Raw genomic sequence first — 20,711 nt, 5'->3', positions numbered from 1 at the left:
TGTAACTGTGTGTCTGTATGGATTAATAGTATAGTTATTCAAGATTCAAGATTCCTTTATTTGTCATTTTTATGCTCCACATAATAACAAAATTGTGTTTCTTACATCCGCCACTCAGAAATTCAGTGCAAAACAATTGGTGAAAACTATAAAGCAATTAACTAATAATTAAGAGCACTAATAAATAAGATAAAAGTGTGCTAAAAATAGAATTTCATTATATTATTCCATTATCTATACAATATAATCTATATTATTACATACACATAATCTGCTAGACAGGCATTATCATTGTATGAGTGGTCCTGATTTTTTAGTTTTAGTTCAGTTTCTAGGTATGTTTTTTATTATCCTATTGTTTTTCTGGTTGCTACAATCTCCTCTTTGTATTAATAACGTATTCAATCTTTATGTATCATTAAATCTGGTTATAGAAAAGTAAAGTTTTTTGAGTTTTTGTATCATTTTGTGTTTCTGCTGCTTTGAAAGCCATTTACATCTGTTGGAACTCTCCATAGGCACATAAGATCAATATGAAGTTAGTTATAAGGGCATTTGGAGTGGCATTCAGAAGTTGCCCAATTGCAGCATTAGAGGTCAAAGGTCAAATTCTCTTGACCTCAGTGTCCGACGGATAGATTATAGTCTAAGCTTTACAACAATATATAACTTCATGATATTGTGTGTTGGTTACCCTCTTCTATATTGAATCTATGTGTAAAATAAAAATGTTAATGATTTTTTTCAGAAGCTCATTCAGTGAGCGACTAGTGATGCCTCAGTGTTCTACTGAATGATTCAGGAGGTCTTTTGTTCCAGCAGCGGTCAGATTTTTTTAATGAACAGATATATCTTAGATATGGCCTAGATCCATGGTACCTCTCAGCTGTTGATTATGTCTCAAAGGGCTTCTTATGATGATATTTATTTATTGGTGTATTGTGAATACTGTGTTTTTGTTGTTTGTTTGTTGTTGTCTGACTTGGTGGCAATCGAATTTCCCCAAGGGGATCAATAAGCTATCTATCTGCTGCAATGCTGAAATGCTATCATGCATTTCCCAACACTAGGTACATAGAACCTTTAAAAAAATCACTATGAGACTTGGTCCCTCCAAAGTGGCACGACCAACCTCTTGACTATTAGAGAGAACACTGGAATGCACTGAAAAAATGTTGATTGTGGTAGTTAGTTTGGGAAGCTCTCGTGTCGGAGCTCTGGCTGTGGTCCGTGAACGCAGCAGTTGTTCCAGAGTACTCGCAGAGCGGTGAGTGACAGTCCTGCTGCTCCGCTAGCGGCACCGCTCCTCTCCACACCGCTCCTCTCCTCTCCTCTCCTCTGCTCTCCACACTCTCTACAGCCGAGCAGGGCAGGCTGGAGGGGACACAGACGGGACAGAGAGACACAGAGACTGCAGCAGGACATACTCTGTGCTGTGTGAGGTGCAGTAAATGGGATTAGACAGCGCTTGGAGACACTACTAGTAGTAGTAGTAGTAGTAGTGGAGAGAGTAGTGGGAGCTCCAAGCTGTGCCGCGCTGCACCGCATGTGCTCGTGTGGACAAACTTGCTTTTCGACTCGACAGAGAAAAACAACAAAAAGAAGAAGAGGAAGAAGAAGGAAAACTAGCTTGAGTTGTCAACAAACCCCTGTTTTCACCACCACCACCAGGACTATCTGCAAAACCCCTGTTTTCACCACCACAACCGGGACTATCTGCAACCCTGCCTCCTCCATCTCACATGCCTGTGTTGCTGTGTGAGAGAGGAGAGGAGAGGGGAGATGTTTGACTTATTATCTCTGTAAACTTGTAATACAACTGTAAAAGAGTTTGGTGCATATAAAAGGAGACATGTCGGGTGTCATGGAGAGTCAAACGTGTGAGCTGCAGCAGCTCCAGCAGCTCCAGCTCCAGCAGAGTTGCTGCGAGGACGTGCGTAAAAGCGGCTACCTCCGCAAGCAGAAGTCGATGCACCGGCGCTACTTCGTGCTGCGCGCCGCCTCGGAGCGCGGCCCGGCCCGCCTGGAGTACTACGAGAGCGAGAAGAAGTACCGCGGAAAGGCCCCGGTGCCGAAGAAAGCGGTGGCTCTGGAGACCTGCTTCAACATCAACAAGCGGGCCGACGCAAAGAACAAGCACATGATCGTGCTGTACACGCGGGCGGAGAGCTTCGCCGTCGCCGCGGACAACGAGGCGGACCAGGACGAGTGGTACCAGGCCATGGTGGAGCTGCATTGCAAAAGTAAGTCAAAGAAGAAGATCCTGCACACATGCACGCTCCCAGTGCATGCACACTCCCATGCATGCACACTGGGCTTGAGAGGAGAAACGTGGCAATGCCTGCAGAGCTGGGAGTAGCTGCACACTGCAGATCTGGACATGTTTCATTCCAGTGTTTTTGGGATAGGGGATGTGGTTAAAATAATAATAACTAGAAAATCAATTTCTGAAGAAATTGCAGTGTGAATGCTGGATGCTGAAGAGCTGGCGCTGAGCTGTAATGCAGGCTTAAATGTTGTGAGAAGAAGATGAAGAAGTAGGACTAGTTGGAAAAGTGGGAATGAGTTTAATTTGTATGAATATCATTGAAAAGTTGAATAATACCAATAGTGTATAAAAGAATATTTGAAGGTTTTTGAATAGCTGATGCTAAACTGCACTGCTGGCTTTAATCTGTATGAAGAAGGATACAGAATCGGAATCAAAAGATTATGAATCAGTAAATAAGAGTTGCAATTGCATGAAAAGCAGATGAAGCATTATAAATAGTTAGTTCCCTGTTAAGAAAGTTACCTCCTTTGGGCTTTTATTTTGGGAAAAAATAGGTGAATCCCTAGATTTCCTGTTCTAAGCTGTGGAACATTTTACAGTTTGAATGGAGTTTCTAGGTGAAAGTATGAATGAGCAGTGAAGAGTTGAAAATGCTTGAAAATGTTTAAATTCTGAACATTTCTCCCATTCATTTCAATGGAGAATTTTTGATGAATTATGGTTAATAATTCTGAAAATCTGAAAGTTATGAATGAGAAAAGTAATAGCCATCATGTCCTAACTGAGCTGCACGTTTTGATGTTTGAATGGAGTTTCTATGTTGAAAAATGTGGAACGAGTAGCGATGCAAAAAAAGTGGTCTGACGAAAAATAAAAATAAACTCGGTATTGGTGTGAATGTTTCCAGCATTCACACCAATAATACATTTATCTATATAGCACTTCTCAAAACAGATGTTACAAAGTGCTTCACAAGACAATAAAAGCAGATAAATAAAGTTAAGAGATATGGTAACTGTTTAAACAGAACATCAAACAATAAAAGCGATTTCTCAGTAAAATAACAGTAAAGAACTGGCAGCAGGGTTGCCTTTATGTTACTGTGAAATTAACATTATTATACTGTTATGCTGAAGTTTACAGCTTTGTACTGTTAATGAAAAATACTGTTTTTTTTAAAAATTAATTACGGTTAATTTACTGTTTAAAGATACATTATATAGCTGTTTTTTCACCTTTATTTTACATACTGATTTTGTTTTAATGCACTATTTAGGTTGTATTTTTTACATACATTTTAATAAACATTATTTTTTTGCCTAAATGAATAGACTTAGCAGGTTACAGACATAGGAATAGTCACACTAAATACAATTAAAGGCACTTGTTAGGAAAAAGGCTATAATAGACATGTTGACACTTTTCCCAAAATGTGTGTCTATAGCTGGCTACAAGCACAGAATGCAAATCATAACAACATGTGAGTGAAGAACAATAAAGCCAATTCACTGATTTTCCAATCATGTACAATGTACAAGCCTCACATGTGCAGATCAGGTCCCAGAATTGTGTGTGTGTGTGTGTGTGTGTGTGTGTGTGTGTGTGTGTGTGTGAACATGCACCTTTTAAGCTTCAACTGTGGAGCTTATCCTCCCCACCACCACCAGTCCTTGTCATACTGGTGTCAGGCTAGATATTTACCCCCAGTTTGTCCTCCAGACTCTTTGGGTTTTCTCTCTCTCTTGTGGGCCTCCTCAGCTGAGTGCAAGCTCAACTCAAACACACCCTGCCCTCCCTCTTGTTTACTATTCCTGCTCTGCTTTTTTCTGCTGACACTGCAATATTGCATCAGGCATTGATCCCAGAAGAGGAGGAGGAGAAAAGTGTTCCAAAGTTTGCACCTGACAGTCATTCATTAAACATTCACGTTTATTTCCTGATTTACGAGTAATAAAAGCAGCTTATGCTGTCCCATTTAAATATCTCCTGCAGTGGATTTGCTGCAAATGTGTGCAAATAGACCCAACTTCCCTCCCTAAAAAAAAGTCACCCATGTAGATTTTTCTTGTCCGTCAGCCGCTTGTGTCAACACAGCTGTCGGAGCAAAAAAAGTGGTGAGCAGGGCAACTTCAAATCACCTGTTCAAACCCTCCAGACAGGCCACAAGGCACACATGACGCAACCTTTGGCAAAGACATGAGTTCAAGGTGCACTTGACCTCCTGCCTCTGTTACATAAAGCAGCCGAGGAGAGAAAAGGATATGTTCTGATGTTGTTTGATAATCATGTTTAGTGATTTATAATCACAGGAGAGAAAGTTGTTTCAAGGTGGTTTGATTTAGGAGCTCCGGAAAGTTGCATTAAAGGGGGAAACTTGGGTACAACCGGCGCATATTTGGTGCTTTAAAGCTGGGGACGCGGCGACGAAGGCCACCAGTTGCGTCGCCTCACGTCGCCTTTGTTTTGGCCGACAAGTTGCACTCGAACACGCCGCAAAGACTACAGCCGACGGCCAGTTAGCACGGATGGTCTGCGGTAGTCTGTATTCGTCATTAAAAAAAGGGAAACTGGAAGACCGAGGACGGCAGATATACAAGCCGTTGTTAGGATGTGTACATGAAACAAAGCGGCGTTTGTCGACCATTTTCACACCACTCCTGCTCACCACTTCGCTTCATTCCAGACAGCCATGTCGTTGTGAAAATATTCGTGTATTTATTTGACTGATCAGATGAGATCGACTTTACTCGTTCGCATGCTTTCCTCACGTCCGTTTCTCTTCTCGTGCACTAATTTGTTTAAGCTCAACAGCCAATGAGAGTGATTTCTCTCATCGACGGGCGCCACCGCCGATTCAACATGCTGAATCAGCAAAAAAAACTCTGGCAGACTAGAGCCGACGGTGCGGGACACACCGCAAACACTGGGCTCAAACTGTCCGACGGCCAACCCGTGGGCTAAGTGTGTCAGGGCCTTAACACAACTGTGCGTCTGTGTGTGTACAGCCCACCTTTCCCAAATATTTGACGAGTTGCTGCGAGACTGAGAAGTAAATAGACAGATGTTGAAGCCTTGGGGAATCACCAGAAAAACATCTCCAAAGTGTAAGCAAACCTTATCTACAGTTACTAAGTGTTTTGTGCGTAAAGGTCACGATGTAAAGCTCAGCAGGTGAGCGCGCTCGGCCTCTCCAAGGAACCCAGACAACCGGCCTGGCTCGAGCATCGTCATCTCTCGTCGTCTTTGAAATAACAGGTCTGATGTGCCGCCGCCGCCGCGCTGTGACGACGGATACTCGTCTCCCTCTTTTGTTGCTCCAAGTGTTGGGTTTCTCGTGTTAAATCACCCTCCCTGACAGTGACAAAAGGGCTGCGGCTGAGCTGCTGTGTAAACCAGCACGTTGGCAGGCGTTTCTTGTGGTATGTGCTGCACACAGTTTCTGCACACAGGGAGAGTTTTGTAAGAGGTGTGTGGGGGGGGGGTCATTGCTGCCTTAAAACCTGCATGTGCGAAAATAGCTTAAATGCGCACACACACACTGAGCACGGTGAGGATTCCTCCCTGTAATAACCCTCCTCTGGTATGTGCAGCTCATACACAGTTTCAAGTCTTCGGTGTCTGTGTGTTGATTGAGCGTCCGCTACTGTCAGTACAAGTATTTGTCCTCCACTTGTCCCGGCGGGCGAGACGGAAGAATTCACAGCCTGCAGATTGAGAACAGGGCGAAGCTGAGCGGCAAAGAGCCAAGAGATGCTGCACCCTAACGCAGAGGACCACTCCCTCAATCTGATACCTGCTCATATATAAAAGTCGACAGCTGCTACAGGAGGGGAAGTTCTCAGCAGCGCGCCTCAGCTGGATTTGAAATCAAAAGTTTGGAATAATGGGGGTTGCTTTGAGTCTGCACAGCAGTGAGCATGCATACAGTGGAAGCACAATAAATACACGCTGCCATATAGCGCTTTCTTCGGGCCTGGGAAGCTCGCCTAAAGCAGCCCAGGAACCGTCCAATATCACTCAGCCCTCCCCTCGAGCCGGCGGTAATTACACAAACACGAGCCAGCTGCCGTGCAGGGCGATATTAGGATCCCAGTTATTTATTCAGCTGAGTCCAGTAAGACCCTTTCGGGCAGCGAGTACAGTATCAGGCTCGAGGGCGGCTATTTGCTCAACTATTAGGAGTCAGTCGAGTATGTAAAGGCTTAACCTCGAAAGAACGGGGCGGAGGTGTGCGGCCCACAAGTCGCAGTTTGCCAGGAAAAGTGTCCCGTGGCTCAGGCACCACCTCAGGAATTGTTGTTGACTTCAACGAAACAACATGACGGAGACAAACTTTGGACGCGAGAGAGAAACACCCGCACATGCAGAAAGGCTGCAGCAAAATAAAGGCCAAAGAAGAAGCAGATAAAGTCTCTGATTTAGTGCTGAAACAATCAATTGAGAGAAAATTCATCTTTTAATTTAATCTCTTAATTGCATGATTGTCCATGATTAATCGCAAATTAATTGCACATTTTTTATCTGTTCAAAATGTACCTTAAAGAGAGATTTCTCAAGTATTTAATACTCTTATCAACATGGGAGTGGGCAAATATGCTGCTTTATGCAAATGTATGTATATATTTATTATTAGAATCAATTAACAACACAAAACAATGACAAATATTGTCCAGAAACCCTCACAGGTACTGCATTTAGCATAAAAAATATGCTCAAATCATAACATGGAAAACTGCAGCTCAACAGGCAACAACAGCTGTCAGAGTGTCAGTGTGCTGACTTGACTATGACTTGCCCCAAACTGCATGTGATTATCATAAAGTGGGCATGTCTGTAAAGGGGAGACTCGTGGGTACCCATAGAACCCATTTTCATTCACAGATCTGGAGGTCAGAGGTCAAGGGACCCCTTTGAAAATGGCCATGACAGTTTTTCCTCACCAAAATTTTGTGTAAGTTTGGAGGGTTATTTAACCTCCTTCATCATACTAGCGCAATTAGTGGCTTTGAAACGAATTTGCATTATCGCATTAACTTTGACAGCCCTAATTGATACATATCACTATCTTGAAGATGCTTTTATTTTGAAATTCCCACTTTAAGTTTATTCTTTTTATTAAAAAGAATAGATTGTTTTTTCATTTAAATGTCTGGTAGAGCTCCGTAATAAAATTGTCAAATCATATTTCAGTTGCTCTTTGTGAGTTAACTGATGTGTTAAATGGGCATATGATATCATCTCATATCGATCGCAGACCCCTGAATTGAATTAAAATTGTATCGTGGCAGACCAAAGAATCAATATAACATTATATTGTGATGAAACTAGTGATTTACACCCCTAGTAAATAGTAATTGGCTCTTATTCACAGACCAAAATAATCAAACAGATGAAACTGTAATGGAAATAATTAGTTGCACTTCTCTGAATCGAATGAACCCCAACGAAACTGTTCACTCAAAAACATAAAACTTGTATTAAGACAAAAACATTTCAACTCAAGGTCGGCTTTTCCTGAGCGACCTCCATGTGTTGATCTCCAATTGAGATGCATGAAATGAAAATGAATAATTGACTATTCGAGGAAAACGATCATCAGATTAAACGATAATGCGACTAATCTTAAATTGGAGCCTCGACCAATAGCTGTTGACGTCGCTGCAGTACAGTAAATCTCTGTGGAATTTAGTTTTCCGTGTTCAAGGCTCGTAATGATACGGTTATTATTCATGCTACTCCACAAAACCTCAATGTGAGCACTTTTTCCTCCGCTGTAAAAATCTGTTTTCAGTTAGGTCTGGGGATTATCACGATGTAGTTTTTGACACTTTTAAGCACCACAGAACAAACGCAGTTGATGGCAGCGTGTCAGGGTGAGCTACAGATCTCAGCAAAACACACCAACACTCTTGAAAGTAGTGTTTTGGAGTGAACTGTGGAGTGGTTTTATCTGGGGAGTGTCGTTTCGTTTGGCCGCTCCGACAGATGAGATCTGGAAATCACCACCAGTGGCTCGCCGATTAAACGTTAAGCCACGCTTAAGCACTGCTCATCTCCCTAATTAGGCAGTAATTATTGTCTCGAGGGTCAGCTGCTGGTGGCACACAGCAGAGACTGTGTGCTGATAGAGTCGGAGAGGAGAGAGTCACAGGGGGAAACCATAAAATGTAGAGTTTCGAAAATGATCAGTGGCCTTTTTTCTCATTTAGGCTCAAGAGCGGTGAGCAGCCACAAGTTATTTCCTCTGCATAAATGGTTTGCGCGCACGTTAACACCCTGCAATTTCATTTAACACGACAAGCTACCCGGCCAGGCTTCGGCTTGTTTGTGAAGCAGCAGCTCCTTCCACGATCACAGTGAAACATTGTGTGTGAAACAGCCTTGAGCACTCCTCTTCCGTCGTGCATCGGCTCACCGCCGAGGCAGCCCGTCAATTAGGTGCTCCGGTTTGATCGACAGCAAAGCGAGGCCCGAGGCAGCGAGACCCATTTAGTCGATGAGCGTCCATATGTTGAGCAGGATAGAGCCGTGGGGCTTTAAATGCATAGTAACCTTTTATAGTGAGCTGTATTGATTTGCTGTTGGTTGATACGAGCCCATTACCGCCGTCATAGTCGAGGTCATGAAGTCCATGAGGTGGGATTTATCAGCCTTACAGTGAATGCATTAGAAAGAGACGTGAGTGAAAGCCTCCCTCATTAGCTGGTGTGCTCTTCCTCTGGGAGATATACCATACAAGATACTGCATTGATTGGATGTACTGTTACATCGGTGCCTATATAGGATGAATCCCGCCTTATCTTCGCAGGAAATGTCATCAACATTTTGACTTTAGTTGCTTGGTTGTCGTTCAAAAAAATGCCAAACGTAAAAGCATACTCATAAATAAAAGGAAGGAAACGTGTGTTTTTTGGAATGAAATCCAGAAGTTGTCGAGTAAATGAGGTGAAGGTGGTTTCAAACATTTGTTTTCTACATTTTAGCACAAAGGAATGTATACAGGGTATTGAAGAGTTGGAGAGTTTCCTATTTCCTTTGGACGCACACACTCTCTAAATGCTTCCATACAGAGCTTATAGATTGTTATAACTTATATCATATGAAGTCTCTACAGCACTAAGAAACAAACCCGCTTTATTAAAGGAACAGTGTGTAACATTTTAAATTAAATATAATATTCGTAACTATGTTTTCATTAGTGTATAATCAACTGAAACTAAGAATTGCTTTGTTTTCGTTAGCTTAGAATGAACTGTTTATATCTAGGGAGCAGGTCCTCTTCACGGAGTCCGGCATGTTGCTCCGCCATGTTTCTATAGTAGCCCAGAACGGACAAACCAAACACTGTCTCCAGAGAGAGCTTTTCATGTTTTTACATTACCTGAAGGTCACTGTAGTTCTCCGACACGCTTGTGAAACTGCGGTAACGTGAGCCGTAGAGTGCAAAACTGTGGTACCGCCAGCCGTCGTCTGACTTCCATTGCTCCTAAAGTAGTGTTATTATGGTAAGGACGGCATCTGAGCAAGGCAAACGGCGTTACCACAGTTTTGCACTTGGCGGCTCCCGTTACAATTGTCTAGAAAAGGGAGGAGTGAGCGGAGGGGTACTCAGTTGGTTGCAATCTGCAACCACACCACTAAATGCCTCCAAATCCTACAACACTGCACCTTTAACTTTAACTGGGCAGATAGTGACTCTATGTATATATGGCTGCATACTGGTACATGGGCATGTTTCTGCCTCTAAGTATGTGTACATGTATAGGTGTATCTACACCATGTATCTACAACTGCAACTGTTTAATGTACTTTATAATATGTAGATGTTAAATTCCCAAAATGATATTATATGTTTAAACGTAGGTTTGGGGATCAACCCAGTTCCAAATTTCTCAAAATCCTGAAAATCAATAAGGTCCGAGCTTATCGATATCGAGACTAGCAGGTCCTATAACGCAATGTTACATCTCGAGAGACGAGTCATGTCATATAAATCAAATCACTGGTATGCAAACATACATCGATTGTCTATTAGAAGTTTTTGAATTCAATGAATTACCTGCCTACCGCCGTTAAACCAAACAAAGAAGAATCTAATTGCCTCACGCCCTCGTTCTCTTCATTTCTCATCTGGTCAATTGGTTGCTGTCATAGTTATATACATAATACATTATGTTGAAGAGGCCCCGTGTATTCCTTGCCAAGCATCAACAGTGTTTATTGAAGGCTAGGCAAATATCATTCTGTTGTTCAGAAATCAAACAGTCACAGATTCACAGATGAGCCATAAAAGCACCACCAGTTCTGTTAAGAATTCATTGTCGTCTCGTCTTTCCACCAAATAATAGATCGATGGTGGTATCGATAAAGACTCGGATCGTTAAGCAGTCTCGAAAATGATATCCATATCAATGAACCCCTAGTTAAACCTTAATTGAATTCTCTGCACTTTTAATATGTACTTACATCTGAGTAGTTTTTGTGAAAAAGAAACTTGGAGCGGCCACTCACCCAGAAGACCAGAACGAATTCCTGAACGATTTAATCCCAAAATTCAATTTATCCGCTTCGGAAAATTTGTGCAAGACAGAATTTATTGGAGAGTTTTTCAAAGCCAAATATTAGTTTGGAAGGTAAGGCCCTAAAATGATGCCGGACCGCAACCGTAAGCGTGGTATTGTTCACATTTACAGTCATCTCTTGGGACTCTTTGCCTGTTCTGATCTGATATTACTGAGACATTAGGTTTTCAAGCAAAGTTAAAGATGGCTGCCAGTTTGGTGCGAGCCTCTGAGCTGATTTCGCTTCAGATTACATTCGTGGAGCTTTTTCATGTGTCTTGTCGAGGGACAGCAAACCTTGGATGCGTCACCGATAATTTCATGCACTTATGTGTGTGTGTCTGTGTGTGCTCCTCCGGCTAACACAAACCACATGTGAAAGGAACCTCAGGCAGATGCTGGTGTTGTGGAGGCATTGTGTCCCAGAGTGTGGGCCCAGATAGGGGGATTACAGATGGTAGAGATATGGATGAAGAGATGGGAAGTGGAGGAGTTGAAAAAGAGGAAAACGGGGCACATGTGGGAGCAAGAGATTAGACCAACTGTTTTCACTGCTGGGTGGCTCACTCTCTTCTCTCTCTCAGATACATGCCAGGACAAAAAGCACACAGCTGTCTCCTATCTGGTAACCTGGTACGGCGGTGGGGGTGGTATCGGGGGGCACAGAGGCTGAGATAGGGGGTAGAAAATGGGGTTTAGCCCTCAGAAGTTTCAGTGCGGTGTTATGGCGCAGCGCAGCATGCTAGGGCAATGAGGTCAGAGACTTGAAACAGAACCTAGCAAGAGCCAGCCGCTTCACTGCCAGAGTAGTTTTCCCTGATTTACAGGCTGCATTAGCAAACTAAGAAGAGGGATTTTATTATGAATCTTGCAATAAATTTCATTTTTTTCCCCCTCCAAATATGAATGGTTTTCACAGAAATGCCTTAAATAAAGTTTGTTGCTTGGCTGTAATTTAAAGATGGAAATGGAAGGCGGGGGAGACACTATACTTTGATGTTGTTTTAGTGCCTAAACATAGATTTTAAAACTTAAAGGGACAGTGTGAAGGATCTGGCGGTATCTTACGGTGAGGTTGCAGATTACAACTCCTGTGTGCCAAGCGTGTAGGATTGCTACGGTGGCCGACACAAAAATGCAAATTGCCCTCTCTACAGCCAGTACTTGTAAGAGTAGAGTGTGTGTACATGGGAAGTGAGTGGTGAAGCAAGAGAGAGAGAGAGAGCGGCAGCGAGTAACGTTATCGACTCAGGCTCAAGCAGGAAAAGTAAACAGTGTTTGGTTTGTCCGTTCTGGGCTACTGTAGAAACATGGCGGTGCAACATGGCCGACTCCGTGAAGAGGACCCGTTCCCTATGTAGATATGAACGGCTCATTCTAAGGTAACGAAAACATGCCGATTAAAATAATTAAATTATTGTTATTTTCAGGTGATTATACACTAAAGGAAACATACTTATTAATATTCATTTCTGCCAATAGATCCCCTTTAATGCTACACACTGTTCCTTTAAAATCAACTAGAATCCCACCCAGTGCTTCAATAACAATACCCCCATCCTGTTCCTGCTGTGGGTGACCTGATACAATCCACAGACCCTCAAGACCCCTATGGAAGACCTACTTCTTTAGCATTTGTGTGATAACCATAACAGTAATCAGCCTGTCACTCAGGGGAGGAGCTGTCGATATCCCAGCAGGCATCTGGCAGCCCCGGGGCCAAATATCGCAGCCCTATATCCTCGTTAATCACACACACACACACACACACACACTCCCTTATAGCACCATAGAAAGCAAGGGCGACACAGAGACGCCTCAACGCCAATAACTTATACTAAAAATCCCAGTTTGAGAAAATTAGGTTAGAATATGGCCTCTTTATATACAGTTCTCAAGGGAGGCAGCTCGAGCATAGCAAATACATGGCATGAATAGACGGCAGTGTTGGCCACGGCGTAGGTTGCCGTTCTTGAGCCCGCACGTAAACGAATGAAAGTTTCATGTGTGGTCGGCGGCGAAAGCGGAGTAAACAAGTGGTGCGTGAATAAGCCAGTGTAAGTTGTTTTCAGGTTGCTAAAACGGGAAACAAGATGCTGAAACTTTGAAATAAGTTACAGTTACCTTGCATGAACTCTTTGACTGGATGCACACCCTCTCTGAAGGTTGTATCAAGGTTGGCTGAATGTTTTCCTGCACGCATTCTGCCTACGCAGGTGCTTTATTACCTCCAGGTGTGTTTTGCTTTCATGTGCATCTGCCTTTTAGTCAGTAGATTCATCTCCTGCTAAGGGCCATTATGTGTGCATGTTTTTGTGAGGGTTCATTATGTCGTATAGGGGTGGCAGAAGTTGACCGGCTTATAACCTCTGGGGGACAATGTACAGCGTTCTCGAAAGCCATCTCCGCTGAGCACCACACTGCTGCGCAGGTCCCCCCGGAGGGACGCCAGGGGCGATCTATAATTCATACGGCTCCGTGTAGGATCAACTCCAGCTTTATGTAACCGTGAGGAAAGGCCTGTGATGTTGGATAGGGGTAAATCAGTCTGCATCCCTGTTGGAGTCTGGGAAAACCTCTTAAAGGCTTTCAGTGCTTTCGAGAGTCGTCGATAAGTGAGTGGCCCTGAGATCAAGGGTGTGTGGATGTGATGTCGAGGGCACAGCTGAGGTTTAAGGCTGCACTGTACTCGAAACAAACAACACACTTGTGCTCTCCTAAAGACGCGTTAAATAGGCTCTTGAAAAGGAAATTCTAGGAATATGCTTCACTGCAGTCTGAGTTTCAAGAAGCTAGTTTAATTTTAGAATAAATACAGCCTGTGATTAGATTTCTTTTAATCCAAGCCGTACCAAAATAAACTTTTTCCTCATTAAAGGCCATTCTTTCTCCTCTGATATCTCTTCGCAATCTCCTGCAGTCCCTAATTCCCTCGGTCCCTGCTGAAAAAAAATCCCCAAACCATCCCTTCCTGTTGTAAATCTAAATCGAGGAGGGCTTTTTCTTGCACACAGAGAAAAGCAGTGCATGAAACAGCCATGCCTGGCCTTGAGTGAGTCATCTAATGTAGGGGGGGGAGTGCCACCACACACACACACACAGCCACGAAGCCACAGCCTCCACGGCTTTCAACAAAACATCTATTCTAAGTCTCTTTCAAGTTGCCAGCGATCTTCCAATTTTGGGGAAGAAGACACGTCAGACTTCCCCCCTTTTCTTTTACAATTGCAAGTTTTGGGAAGAGGATCTTGGGGGGAAATGTTTGTCATAACGGAAGCTCGGGCAATATGGCGTCCACCGTGCACGCTGAGGCTTCTTGTCTACATATGGTTGTCATTGTAGGATTTGCAGCGGAGGCATGGGAAAGGAAGAACAAACGCATGCAGACGTACAATCATATATTTGTAATTCTGTGGTCGGGCGCACTGTGATTAGCCGGATTGGGCCAAAAATCATTGCTTAAAGTAGAATACCACACAAACTTTGAGTAAATAGGATCACTCAGTGAGGTGGAAATGAAAAGCGGTGGAGACACTACACTTTGGCATTGTTTTAGTGCTGAAACATGAGCCCTTAAAATGTAGTCTTAAAGGTGCAGTGTGTAGAATCTCGCAACATCTAGTGGCAAGGTTGCAACCAACGAAACTTCTCCCGTGTGGCATAGTGGACTGAGTTTTAAAGCTAGAACGAAGATACTGGCATCATATGAAACTAGAAAACCTCAGGAATCCATTGGTACCAACATAATACTAGCTTGTTGTGAAGAAGGTAAAATAACGCTCCAAACTTCCACTAAATTTTGGCGAGGAGAAATTGTCATGGCCATTTACAAAGGGGTCTGTTGACCTCAAGATATGTGATTTTGTGAAAATATGATCACTCAGTAACTTGTCAAAAAAAATCTTCAATACTCCAGATGTGATCGTCCAATAAGGCAGGTGCTCATTATTGCACAAAGAAAATCCTGTTCCCATGACAGGAACAGGTGAGCCTCCATGTGGAGGTTTGTTTCTTCATTCTTGTCATGACATTGATTGATTTTCTGTTGTGAATTTGTAGTTAACATGCTCAGGCATACCCAACTTGGCAATTCAACAGAGAGAAAATATGTTACATGGGAGGAAAGGGTCCATGTTTAAGCAACTTTTTAGGTTGGTTCCCTAAAGAACAATAAGCATCCGCCCTAAAACCTGAGTTACGTCATGGTGTTCCTATAATCTTGGGCTTTTTTTGCCAACAGATGTGAGGTCCCTTGCGTCTGCAAGGTAAAGAGCTTAGAGGTAAATCTGCGATATATTCAGAGGTCGTGTCAATAGCTGATCACAATGAGTTGCACAGCGTGATAGAATGCTTCAGATCTATGAACAATAAGGTGACTTAAACCACCAAACAGGCTAAATGTTGTAAATCCCAGGCCTTTGTTTGGCCCCGAGGATCAAATCTCACCAAGAGCTTTCTCTCCTGTGTTTCCCCGCCTCAGTAATTCACTACTGTCTGAATACAGAAACACAAAGGGTGAATGGACTGCTTGTACTCCCGCTAAAAGACACTAGATTTTATTAGTTTACAAAGCCAGTTTATTGTCAGTAGAGCTGCTCCAGGAAATGGCTCTTGAGGAGCTTATTGAGTGCTTTGCTCATAGGTTTCTGGCCATCTATTGGCATTGTAGATTCACTTGTTAAGCATTTTCCAAGTTGCTTCACTTACGTTTTTCCACAACGGTTGCTTTTCTTTCATAGTCATCAGTCTTGTGCAGGGCTTCAGTTGTCAACAGTTTCATTTTTCCACACTGGTACGAGTGCTTGTGTGTGTATGTGTGTGTGTGTGTGTGTGTGTGTGCGGTTGACAAACGAGACCCCAGGTATGGAGCCTGCAGGTACAGCGAGCAGGTCTCACAAGCTCCTGCATGCTCAGATCTGGTTTAAAAATCAGTGAAAAGCTCAATATCAGCAGAGCTTACATAATAAAGGCACCTTGCTTACCACCGCTTACAGGTAAATAGTGGTGGTTTCACCTGGTGTTCCCTTTGTTCACAGGTGCATGAAGGTCATGTCGGTGCTTTGTTGCAGCCGGTGTTCCTCATAAATCTTCCCCTATAACACTTTTATTAGTTCTCTGTTTTTCCCCATCCAGTCATATCCTCCTCTTTTTCACTACAACAACCTTTTTAATCTTCTGTCTCTGTTCTGTCCCTGTAGGTAAGAACCCCGTTGACAGCGAGGAAGGGGGCGACTACGGGGTGCCCAATCCCGGGCCTGCATTCAAAGAGGTGTGGCAGGTGAAGGTGTGGCCCAAAGGCCTGGGTCAAGCCAAGAACTTGGTGGGCATCTACCGCCTTTGCCTGACGGACAAGACGGTCAACTTTGTCAAGCTCAACTCTGACGCCGCCGCCGTGGTGCTGCAGCTGATGAATGTCCGGCGCTGCGGTCATTCAGAAAACTTCTTCTTCGTCGAGGTTGGGCGCTCTGCCGTGACGGGACCGGGCGAGTTCTGGATGCAGGTGAGCCTGTAACCTGCAGAGTCCCCTTTATGTTGAGAGTTGCACCCTCTAATCCCACATATACGTAAAGAGCCTATAGTCAGTCAGAGAAACTGTGAAGAAAAATGTCTGAAAAATGTCAGAAAAATGTCAGAAAAATTGAAAAAAGGCTGAAAAATGTCTGAAAAAAGTCAGAAAAATATTGGAAAAATGTCTTAAAAAGTCAAAAAAAGAGTGAAAAATGTCCAAAAAAAGTCTGAACCTAACGTTATGGTTAAAGTTCATATAACCCTACGTTATGGTCCAATTCATAAAGGTTGTTGCTTATACTTAAGTATTGTTTTGGTGCGTAATGAGGCCTTTAGATTTTAAAACTCAAACCGACTTAACTACACTAAATTGTAGTCAAATGAATCCCAGAAGGCATTCAAATTAAAGAAAAAGAGCAGGCAACCAGTATTTGAGCTCTCATGATTTAAAGATACCAAACGTGGTTTTCCATGAGAATCAGAAATTTAAATGTCCAAAGAATATTCAGTTTAAATTCTTTCCGTGGTTTGAGTTGTAACTTGAATTCACAAATAAATTAACCAGAATTATGATTTGAGTTCACTGTTTGAGAGTTTTTTTTTGCGTTATGTCTTAGGTGGATGATTCGGTGGTGGCCCAGAACATGCATGAAACCTTGCTCGAGGCCATGAAGGCTCTGAGCGAGGAGTTCCGCCAACGCAGCAAGTCTCAGTCGAACTCCGGTCCCGGAGGAGGAGCTACTGCTTCGAACCCCATCAGTGTTCCGTCACGCCGCCATCACCCGAACCCTCCTCCCAGCCAGGTGGGCTTCACCCGCCGGCCCCGAACGGAGCCCCCTGGAGGAGCTAACGGTGGAGGAGTAGGGGTCAGCAGCGCCAATGCATCTCCCACCCCGCGGCATACCTTTCCGAGGTCTCGCACTGCTAGTGATGGGGGGAAAGGTGAGGATGCGACCACACCGCTCCAAGGGTCGTGCTCCAGCCCCTCCACCAATGGCTCCTGCACCACCACCCCGATCCTCAGGTCAAAGTCAGCCCGTTCAGCCCCCACCAGCGCTGCTAAAACTCCTCTTGGGTTGATGCGTTCCATCTCCACCCCAGCGCCCTCCCCAGCTCCAAGCCTCTCCTCTAGCTCTGGGCATGGCTCTGAGTTTGGAGTCGTGACATCTGCTAGTGCTGGTCCGGGGTCTGGGGCCTACAGTCGTGTCCCCTCCCATCGCGCCTCTGTCTCGGGCTCACCCAGTGACTATGGCTCTTCAGACGAGTATGGCTCTAGTCCTGGGGATCACACTCTCCTCCCGTCCCCGAGCCTCCCCGGAAGCTCTATTGGTAGCACCGGAAGCCAGTCCCTTGGCGATGAGGGAGCCAATTATATCCTGATGGGCCAACGTAGTGGTGGTGGTGGTGGTGGTGGTGGTAGCAACAGTAACCAAGGGAGTTTGACATCCAGCTCCCTGCCAGCACCAGCAGCACCAGCCTGTGGCTCCCAGCCCCAGACCAGGAGGGTGCTGCGTCGCTCCTCCAGCCGTGAATGTGAAGCTGAACGTCGTTTGCTGAGCAAGCGGGCCTCATTACCTCCCATGGCCCTGGAGAGGCTGGCCCCACGTCAGCGCAGAGCTGAGGAGCCAGCAGATGAAGATTCGGCCGATTACGCCATCATGTCCAGGAGCACCAGCCGCGAGTCTTTCGCTTCCACCTCCTCCTCCACACAGAGGGAATCTGTCATGGGTGCTGGGTCAGCGGGGGGAGGAGGAGGAGGGTACATGGATGTGGCGGGTGAGTTCAAAAGTGAAGTGGGTGGAGTAGCAAGTGGCAGTGTAGATATAGGTGTGGACAATGGGTACATGTCCATGCTGCCTGGTGTAACTCAGCCTCCAGAGTCCCTGTCCCAATCGTTGGCCGTCTCTGTCCCAGACTCAGATTCCAAACCCGCTGATGACTACATGGCCATGACCCCTAACAACAGTGTGTCCCCACCGCAGCAGATCCGGCCTCCACCAGCTTCTGATGGCTATATGATAATGTCCCCCAATAGCAGCTGCTCCCCTGACCAGCGTGGCGGTCTTTCTGGAGGGGCTTGGATGGGCAGTGGTAGCGCAGACAGCAGGGCAGGCAGTGACTATATGAACATGTCTCCAATCAGCGCACGTTCTGTAAATGGCAGCCCCCCACCTCCTGAGCACACTGGCCATTTGGAGACCAGTTCTCAACAGCAAGCCCCCAAGATGGTGTATTCTTACTATTCCCTTCCCCGCTCATACAAACATAACCCCTCTGCTGGACACTTTGACGATGGGCCCGGGCGAGGCAGAAGGCCCAATGGGACTTGTAGTAGGGGAATGGGTGGAGGTCGGACTGTGGGAGGGCGTCAGGAGCAAACAGCAGCAGGCAATTCAGTGGTTGGACGTCACCTGTCACTCTCCTCTTCCTCGTACTCCTCCAGCTCAGCCAGCAGCGAGAGCCTCGGGGAGAGCGAGGAGCGAGCTGCCCAGGCAGTGAGCGCCATGGCAGGGGGAGCTCAGTCCAAAGATGGGAGTAAGCTCCAGCAGAGACGGGGCTCTGCTGGGTTGTCCAAGCAGGGTAGCCATAGTAGGAGCAGACCAGTGAGCCTGTTTGTTGATGTATCTAAGGCTAACACCCTTCCTAGGGTCCGTGAGAACCCCCTGCCCCCAGAACCTAAGAGCCCCGGGGAGTATGTAAGCATTGAGTTTAAGGGGGAGAAGAGCAGCCAGGGTGGGGTTAGAGGAGGGTGCGGCAGGGTTCTCAGGCATGGCTTATCACTGCCTCATGGCTCAAGCAGCAAGCATCCTCAACACAGGCCGACTTCTTGCTTAGGGAACTTTATCCCCCTCTCCCGTAGCCCCTCTGCCCCCATCAGTCCCCCATCTGCCTCTGAGTATGTCAACATGGACTTGGGCCCTTCTCCGTCCCCCTCACCCCTATCCCTTACTCCAATAGTTTTCCCCTCTTTCCACACCCCTCCCACGCCACCAACTCTTGCTCATGCCCCCAAAACCTGTGATCAGGGTTCTGCTGGCCCTCACGAAGAGGGGGCCAAAGTGGCTGAGGCCCCACTTAGGAAAAGAAGAGAAAGTGTCCCATCAGTGTCCGGACCTGAGTCCCCGACATCCTGCGGAGACTACACGGAGATGGCCTTCAGCTTGAATAGCAACACCGTCCCTAGGTCATCATCCAGTGTCTCCCCCAAAGCCCCTTCCCCCACCAGGACTGATCCCTCTGTTGCAGTGCTATCACGGGGTTTGGACTTCCCTCTAGCCAAACCCGGACCCAACCCAGACCACGGGGCTAAAGTTATCCGTGCCGACCCCCAAGGACGCAGACGGCACTGCTCAGAGACCTTCCTTGCCGCGCCTTCCCTCCCCACCTCTACCTCTACTTCCTCTTCCTCCACCGCCTCCCTCTTTCCAGAACACGCCCAAGCCGTGGCCCGCCGGCTGGGCTTTGAAAGCATGCTGTGGGGGAACGGTGCTGTGACTGATAACGCCGCTCAGTTCGCCCTCCCTGGACAGCAGTCCCTCCCCACGAACACTTCGTCCACAGAGCAAGGCCTTAACTACATAGACTTGGACTTGGCCAACAAAGAGGGCCCCCATTTGGGCCTGGATGGACCCTCAGGTAGCCAGGCCCCCTCTCGCCTCTTCTCCGTACTGGCTGGAGGTTCTGGGGTCGGGGGAGTGGGTGCAGCAGTCGGCGTCGGCAGCAGCAGCAGCTCAACACTCAACACATACGCCAGCATCGACTTCTACAAATCAGAGGAGCTGCGGACGCATCAGAATGGAAACAAGGAGGGAACAGGTAAGAGTCGCCTTTATCCTTTTAAAAGACATTTGTTAGACTGTGTTTAGCATCGCGTCTCTTTAGTTTTCTCTGTGATCTCTGTCCCTTTTGTCTTCCTACTTGGGCTCTGTGACATTATTCAGATGGGAAAGAATACGCTTTCCAGATAATCCAATGGAGCTCGGCCTCCCTTTCCGTCTATGTTATCAAACGTCCCCTGGCGCCAGATTAGAATATAGACACCAGTCTCATTTGTACGCCTGTCTTCATAATCCACAATATGAGATATAGATCTTCTCCTCTGACAAATCATAAATACATTTCCGTCTTGGTGTACCTCTAAAGGCATATGCACTCTTTTTTACCATATGTGATTATGTAAGGTGCTAAAGGCCAGACTATCTATTGGAATATCGATATTCTGGAAATGACTATTGATCCCCTTGAGGCTTCCTTACGACAAGCGACAGAATCCTTCTGCTCCAGATGAGGCATTATTTTCCAATGAGCAGAGCTGTTGCAAACAACTCGCCATACTCTTAGCAAAGGAAACCATTCAGACTTACCATTTG

At 45.5% G+C, this 20,711-nt stretch overlaps 1 protein-coding gene across 1 annotated transcript in view; it reads left to right on the top strand.

The window, feature by feature from the left end:
* The first annotated feature begins 1,221 nt into the window (after positions 1–1,221).
* The window catches only part of si:ch73-335l21.1 (insulin receptor substrate 1-B), a 50,106-nt gene continuing 30,616 nt past the window's right edge, over positions 1,222–20,711 (top strand). Inside the window, exons 1-3 of the mRNA XM_037758761.1 lie at positions 1,222–2,243; positions 16,032–16,333; positions 16,959–20,157. Coding sequence (XP_037614689.1) covers positions 1,853–2,243; positions 16,032–16,333; positions 16,959–20,157 — 3,892 coding nt within the window. The 5' untranslated portion in view covers positions 1,222–1,852. The remainder of the gene's footprint in view (positions 2,244–16,031; positions 16,334–16,958; positions 20,158–20,711) is intronic.

Source organism: Sebastes umbrosus, chromosome 22, assembly GCF_015220745.1.
Source record: "Sebastes umbrosus isolate fSebUmb1 chromosome 22, fSebUmb1.pri, whole genome shotgun sequence".
NCBI lineage: Eukaryota > Metazoa > Chordata > Actinopteri > Perciformes > Sebastidae > Sebastes > Sebastes umbrosus.
Note: the sequence above shows the minus strand (reverse complement) of the source record. Positions and strands in the feature narration are given on the sequence as shown.